Source organism: Alligator sinensis, unplaced genomic scaffold (assembly GCF_000455745.1).
Source record: "Alligator sinensis unplaced genomic scaffold, ASM45574v1 scaffold1542_1, whole genome shotgun sequence".
In the NCBI taxonomy this organism is placed as follows: domain Eukaryota; kingdom Metazoa; phylum Chordata; order Crocodylia; family Alligatoridae; genus Alligator; species Alligator sinensis.
This window is the reverse complement of record NW_005842452.1, coordinates 1006434-1014011: the sequence shown is the minus strand read 5'-3', so window position 1 is coordinate 1014011 and position 7578 is coordinate 1006434. Positions and strand designations below refer to the sequence as shown.

At 64.4% G+C, this 7578-nt stretch overlaps 1 protein-coding gene across 1 annotated transcript in view; it reads right to left on the bottom strand.

Annotated features, from left to right (window-relative positions):
* RARG (retinoic acid receptor gamma) overlaps positions 1 to 7578 on the bottom strand; it is a 21298-nt gene that overhangs the window by 1475 nt on the left and 12245 nt on the right. Inside the window, 5 exon segments of the mRNA XM_025212283.1 lie at positions 2 to 73; positions 153 to 329; positions 613 to 773; positions 2608 to 2749; positions 3147 to 3295. Coding sequence (XP_025068068.1) covers positions 2 to 73; positions 153 to 329; positions 613 to 773; positions 2608 to 2749; positions 3147 to 3263 — 669 coding nt within the window. The 5' untranslated portion in view covers positions 3264 to 3295.

The following is a 7578-nucleotide window of genomic DNA, read 5'->3' as shown; positions in this document are numbered from 1 at the left end:
GGTTCAGCGTCAGCCCATCTGAGAAAGTCATGGTGTCCTGCTCCGGCGTGTAGCGCGTGCAGATCCGCAGCATCTGGGAGAGCGGGCAGGGGTCAGCCCTGCACAGCCCCCTCCTTGCCACGGCCCCCTCCCGGCTGCCCCCTGCCCCTCACCAGGATGTCCAGGCAGGCGGCTTTGAGCAGAGTGATCTGGTCGGCGATGCTGAGCGAGGTAAAGCCGGGCAGGCGCTTGGCGAACTCCACGATCTTGATGATGCACTTGGTGGCCAGCTCGCTGAACTTGTCCCACAGCCCCAGGTCCAGCTGCACCCGGTGGTCAGCGCTCGAGTTCTGCGTGAGGGGAAGGGGTTGAGGCCGAGCGGTGCCCCGAGAGGGGCTGGGGGCTTCTGCACCCATTTCACAGGCTGGGGAAGGAAACCCGGGTGTCCAAGGAACCCAGGCGTCCTGCTGGGAGCACACCAGGTGCCACCTGGCGCCCGGCTTGCAGCACTGCAGCTGTGTCTGGGCACCTCCCGCATCCCCCAGCCGGGCTGAGCACGGCTTCCGCTCCTCCGCTCGCGACAGCAGTGAGCAGCCCAACACGTGCAACCCAGGCTCGAGGAGGGGCTCTCACCGTGGTGTACTTGCCCAGCTGGCACAGCGAGGGGAAGGTCTCCTGGTGCGCCTTGCTGACCTTCTGGATCAGCTCCTCCAGCTCGGGCGTCAGCTCGTAGCTGTCCCCCACTGCTTCCTCCTTCACCTCCTTCTTCTTCTTGTTCCGGTCGTTCCTCACGGCTGGGGGGCAGAGCAGGCGAGGGGTGGGGGTCAGCACGCAGGGCAGCCACGTGGCCTGAACTGAGACCCCGAGCCACACCCCAGTTGAGGGTGGCGCCGTGCCTCGGTTTCCCCACCTCCCCTGGGCTCTGTGAAAGGTTGCCTACATAGCTGGGCTTCCCGGGGCAGCAGCCTGGCACCCCCCAGCCGGGTCATACCAGGCTAGCCCTCCCCTGGAGACCTCTCCTGCTGATGTGGCACTGAGGGGCAGGTGGTTTGGTGGCAGCGTTGGCCACCAGGCAGCACAGGGGCAGCCTGGTATCAGCTGTGCCGGAGAGGCATCGGGCTCCCTCCCCCCTCCGCCCCAGCTTGGAAACCACCGAGATTTCTGCTCTCCGCCGCAGGAAAACAGGAAGCTGAGGACAAGGCAGCTGGATAGCGCCACAGCCAGGGGGGCACGGCCCAGCCAGCCGCCCACCCCTCTCTGCCCCCCAGCCAGGGCATGGACCCCACCGCTCCCCCCCTTGCACCCAGGTGTGTGCCGCAGGCATGCACTGGCACCTGCGCGGGCACCTGCCAGCTGGGAGCACGGCCCCAGATTGGCTGCCTGCCGGGGAAAACCCCAGGGCAATTGGCTGCTGGTGCTGGGGGGCTGGAGAGGATGCGCTCCCAGCTTCCTCCTCCCTAGGGCTCTGCCCAGACCGGATACCTGGGTTCCCTTGGGGCAGGAGGGGGACCAAAATGCACCCCCCCCCCCGCCTTTGCCCCCAAGTGCCCGGGGGAGCTGGGCTGGGGGGCGAGGGGAGGAAGCGCTGCCCGAGGCCTGCACAAGACAGGGGAGCATGTGCCCCCCAGACCAGACCCAGCTCAGCAGCCCCCCGCACACGTGCTGCCCCCCCGCGGCGCTTGCCTGGCTGCACTTCCTGCTAACCTGACTGCACCAGGCGGGAGCTGCCAACAGGATGCGCCAGCGGCAGGATATCCACTTATAGCCGCCCCGGCACAGGGCTGGGGGGGGGGTGGGAACCCCCTCCAGCACAGGGGCAGCTGGCACCCCACCCTGTTCAGCCCCGGGGCAGGGGCTGCGGATCTGGGAGACCCCCCTACCCCATCCTCCATCCCATTGGGGAGGGGGCCAGGAGAGCTCCCCACAGCTCCAGCACCCCCTCCCCTGCTGCAGGGCCCATAGGGGGGCACCCCGAAACCCCCCCTAACACCCCCTGCTTCCTGTCTCCTAGGCAACAGGTCTCCCTGCATCCCATAATCCCCCCTCCCTTCCACTCTTAAAGTGACAGGCGCCCGGAAATCAATCTCAGCAGACACAGACACGGCTAATTAGGGGCTCTTAAGGAGACGGTGATGAATGGGGGGCCTGCCCTAACGGGCACGGGGACAAGCCCTCGCCGGGGGGAGTAAAAGCAACAGCACGGAGAGGCACTCCATCTCCCTGCCAGCCGCTGACAGCCCTCGGAGAGCAACACGAGCCGGACCCCATGTCCTGCCCCGCTGGGATCAAGGTCCAAGTTCCCCACGGCTCTGGTGCCCCAGGGCTGGTCTGCCCACACGTGCCCATGGCCACACATGTTGGCAGTGCGTGCCAGCACGTCCCAGCGTAGGCGCCACATTTAGCAAGTCCGAGACCAGCCCAGCAGCAGAGGCTGGGGCCGCGACAACTGGGCCCAGGCAACTAAGACACAGTCTGACCCCACAGCTGAGCCGTGCCCTGCCGGCCAAGCAGACCGCCGGTCCCATCTGCGCGCTCAGCTGGGACGCGGGACCCAGCCGCACCCCAGAATCAGCCACAGAGGGACAGGAGCGTGCAGGGGGCCCGTGAGCCCCCCCTGCCCGGGCTCACCTTCCTTGGACATGCCGACCTCGAAGCACTTCTGCAGCCGGCAGTACTGGCACCGGTTCCGCGTCACCTTGTTGATCTGGCAGTTCTTGTCCCGGTGACACGTGTACACCATGTTCTTCTGGATGCTGCGGCGGAAGAAGCCCTGTGGGGAGTGTGGAAGTGAGCAGGGCCCAGCGCCCCAGGCAGGCACCGACCTCACCCCCACCCTGCAGCCCCGACCGATCACGGGCTCTCTCCTGCCCTGAGTCTTGGCCCTGCCCTGGCACTCCAGGACCCAGGATCGTCCCCCCACTCCCCAGCCTGACTGCATAACCCTGGGCGCAAGGGGTGGTCCATGCCTGGGGTACATGGGGGGCCTGAACTGGGGGTAGGGAAGGCATCGGGAGGGCCCAGGGGCTCTCTATGCTTGTCTTGACCCTGCCTGCCCTGGTCTCCCCTCTCCTCGGTGGGGGCAGCTAGCAGGTCCCTGGCCCCTTGGGAGCACCGTGTGCATGCATGCTTATGTGTGCACATGCGTGCGCATGCACATGTGCGCTCACCTTACAGCCCTCGCAGGAGCTGACACCGTAGTGGTAGCCCGAAGACTTGTCGTTGCAGACGAAGCAGGGCTTGTAGACCCGGGGGGGCGGGGGCGGCGAGGGCGAGCTGGGCACCATCTCCTCCGAGCTCGTGCTCTGCGTCTCCACCGCTGTGGAAGACACAGGGCTGAGCATCAGGCCCTGGGGCCAGTGGGAGCCGTCCCAGCCCAGCACTGCTGCCCTCTGCTGCCTGAGAGCGAAACTGCTCCACTATGTGTCCTAGCCCCCATACTGGCAGCCAGGGAAGGGGATTCCCCTGTGCAGCGTGGGAGAGGATCTGAGCTCAGGCCCTGCTGCTGTTTGGCTCCTATGCGGCCCCCAAGCTGCACCCTCAGCCTCAGGCGCCTCCCCAGGGAACTGTCCACCCTCAAAGGGAGAGGCTCAGGGTAAGCAGAGCAGGACCCAGATCAGAAGCTGCACTGGGCAACCCTCACCAAGTCATTTCCTACAGGGTGCCTCAGTTTCCCCCTGCCCCCACGCTCCCGAGGGCAGGGCTGCTCTGTGGTGTCAAGCAGCCAACAGCCGAGAAACACGTGCACCAGGGTGCAGAGAGAGGAGCCCGCTCAGTTGGGAGCCACTCAACGCTCTGGGGTGCACGTAAGCCTGTGTCTGCTCTGGGCACCCTTAGCTTGGCTGTGCAGGATGGGAGCCAGCAACACGGCGCCTCCTGCCACACACGTGTCACCAGAGCCTGGTCAGCACCTGGCACAGCCACAGGCTGATCTGCACATGCCTTTGGCACATCCTGATAGGGGTGAGATCATCTTCCTGCTCAGGAGACCCCAGGACTGGGTCTCAAACCTGGGACAGGGGTGGTCACAAATGGCGCAGAGGTGACCCGTCCCCAGCCCTGAGCCCAGTGCTCTGCCTTGAGGAGCCTTCAGCAAAGCAAAGCAAGACGCGTGCTGGCCATGCTGCTTGCTACAGCGCCCCTCGAATCTCCATCACTAAGCATGTGGCATCAATCTCTCCCTCTGTGACCAGGCTACAGGGAACGGCACCTCCTGGTGACCACGCCTGGCACGCCCCAACCCCTGTAGCCCCCCAGGCGCAGACCCCATCCCCTCTCCCCCGAGCTCCTTGCTGCTCCTGAGCCCCCGAGACCAGCGGGGTTCACACCTGGCAGCAACCCTCGCATCTCCTCCCTGCCCAACCAACACACCTGCATCGGAGCAAAGGCACAGGCAGCGCGGGGTGACACCCTGCAATCTGTGTGCCCCCGGGGAACTGCTGTGCATACGTGTGTGCACGCACAAGCAACACTCCACAATCCATGTGTCCCCGGGGAACCAATGTGTGTGTGTGTGCACCCCACAATCCGAGTGTCCCCGGGGAGCTGCTCCGCGCGCCTGCGTACGTGCGTGCGTGTGTGTGTGTGTGTGTGTGTGTGAGAGAGAAAGAGTGAGAGAGAGATACTGGGAGCTGCTCAGCCCCCCTCCCCCCAGGACTCCAGCCCCAGCAGGGACAGGGAGGGGGCAATTAGAAGCTCATGAATTTTAACCCTCTGCAGGTCTTTGAGATAAAACAATGGGATGGGAGAGATGAGGACAGACAAGGCAGGGAGGTGCAGTGATTAGATCTCCCACCCTGGCTTTATTTACCTGCAGTCCACCCACCCCCACACCCCAGGGGCTGCTGGGGGAAAAAAAATGCTGGGAGGACCAAGTGGGGGTGGAAACGCATGGCTGGATGTGCCTATTGCTTAGTCTGTTTGCAAGACTCTGTGTGTGTGGAGGTGCACAACTGTGAGGGCACTTCTGAGAGCGTGTGTGTGGGGGGGTGCATGTGTGTGTGGGCGCATGGGTGTGTGCACGTGTCACATGCACGGCTGGACGTGTGTGTCCCTGTGCCCGTGGCTCAGGTCTGTCTGGGTCCTGGGGTTCATGTCACCAAGCAGGGCGACGCTGGGCTGTGTCTGGCTGGGAGTTGCCCTGGGGCTGAGATGCTCCCCCCCACGCTGACCCCCACCAGACCCTGCTCAGCCCTTGCCCGCCCCGGCCTTCCCGAAGCATTTTACAACCTCCTTCCTTCCTGCCTGGAGCAGGCCCGGGTCTGGGGGGAGCATGTGGCACACATGGACACACAAAGCAACACAGGCCCCTCCACTCAGCTCCCCCCAGCCAGCTGCCCCCCACCGCCGGGCTCTCATCCCCCCATCTCTCTCCCACACAGGCACAGTGGCTGCAGCATAATTAACTGTGATAACCCCGACCCAGCAACAGGTGGGAGGAAATAAATCTATGCCCAGAACCAGCTGTGGGAGCCCCCCCATCCCCAAGCAGGCCATCACCCACCTCCCTCCCACCAGCCCCCAGCCCTTTGATGCCCTGCCAAGGCAGGGTTGGGGGCAGGGGTGCCAGCTCCCCCAGTGCAAGGCAAAACACAAGTCCCTGGTGCTGCTTGGGGCAGGCAACCAGGAAACCTGGGTTCCTCTCCCAGAACTGGGGAAGCGTGGCCCCACAACCCGGATGCCTGGGGTCTCATGCCAGTGCTGGCCTTGGGGTCGATGCCAGGACCCCTGGGCCACCCTCCAGCAAGTTTCCTAGTGGGTAAAGCAGGGCCTGTGGGGCAGGGGCTCCCGGCTGGCAGCGTCAGGACTCCTGGGTTTTATGTCCAGCCGGATGCTGCCTCTCTCTGTGGGGGCCAGCCCCGAGTGCCAGAGCGGGGCCTGTCTGCCCCTCCAACACCATGCTCCCCATGACGGGCATGCAGTGGGGCTGGGGGGCCAAGGGAGCAGCCTGCCTGGAGCCATCACCTGATGTCCCTGCGTCCACCAGCTCCCTGCTCCTGGAGGGAGAGCAAACAGTCCCCAGAAGCCCAGCCCCCCCCCCAGCAACCTGGCTCCAGCCAGACAATGGCCTTTTGCATTTCTGTGGAGGCGCCTCTATCGCTGCATCAGCCCAGGAAGAGCAGCCCCAGGCCTGGTACAGCCGTGGAGCCGGGGCAGCGTGCAGCTCCCGAAGTCCCACTTGCGACAGAAACTGTGCGAGGTCCGGGCAGCCTGGCACCAGAGCCCTGCCCGGCTCTGCCAGGAGGTGGCTACCCTGCTGGGTCCACCCCGCCACCTCTGATGTGCAGCGGGGTACAAAGGGGCTCGGCTCAGGGAGACGGGGAAACCAGGGACCGTGCCAAGGGCACAGAGCTGGGGACAGAAGCTGGGAGCCCCGTGCTAAACCCACTCTGCCCAGATCTGGAGATCGAGCCCTTCTACCAGTGAACCCACTCTGCCCAGCACTGAGCAGCTCAGCAGGGAAGGGGCAAAAGGGAAACTGAGGCACAACAGGAGGCAGGACTTGTCCAGCAACAGAATCCAGGTGTCCCAAGTCCGGCCATTCCACCACGGCCAATGCCCAGGCTCCGTACCTCCCTCCCATGTCCCAGGACCCCCATGGCCCAGTCCCCCTGATTCCCCTGGTGCCCCCGTTTCCCAAACCCAGAGCTGAACGCAGCCTCCCCTCCCCACCATCAGCCTCCCTGCCCCTCCCCACGCCCCCCCTCCTCCGGGGGAGGAAGCAGTGGGGCCCTTATCAGCTGGGGACCGCTGGCAAATTTACCTTGGGCTGCCCAGCTCCGGCTGCTGCTCTCAGGCCAGACATTTCCTGGCAAGAATCACATTACAGCCCTAACCTAATCCCCCAAGAGCTTCTGGACAGGGCGGGGGGCAGCAGCGGAGCCTACTGCAGCCACTGGGCCTGGCCCGACGGGGGTGTGCATGGGCGTGGATGGACAGAGAGACCCACAGATGGGCACACGTGTACTTACACCAGTGGCTGGGGACAGGGGGGTGGGAGGATGGATGGAGAAATGTATGGGGATGGATGTGGGGCTGGGTGGAGATAGACAGACACATCGTACAGTGTATGGGGATAGATAGATACTGACAGTGCATGGAGATGGACGGACAGATGGGCAGATGAATGGATGGACAGATAGATAAAAACATCCGAAAAAACTACTTCACAGTTAGGGCGGCTAGGAGCTGGAACCAACTTCCAAGGGAGGTGGTGCTGGCCCCTACCCTGGGGATCTTTAAGAAGAGGCTGGATACCTACCTGGCTGGACTCATTTGAGTCCTGTTTTTTGTTTAGGGTTCTTTTGTTGTTCTCCCGCCCTGGCGGGGGGTCGGGCTAGAAGATCTATTCGGTCCCTTCCGACCCTAAAACTATGAAACTATGAAACTATACGGTGTACAGGACCAGACAGACGGACGTACACGCAGGCAGACAGGCTGGAGGCATCCCCCCCCCGACCCCCCAGGGATGGACAGACCCTCACCCCTCTCATGGCTGGTCTCAGACCAGGCCGGGGTCCCCGGTGCCAGCATCCGCGGCGTGCCCAGGCCCCTCTGCCTCCAGCTCCTTTCACCGATGCCCACAAGAGCCGGGCACGCCGG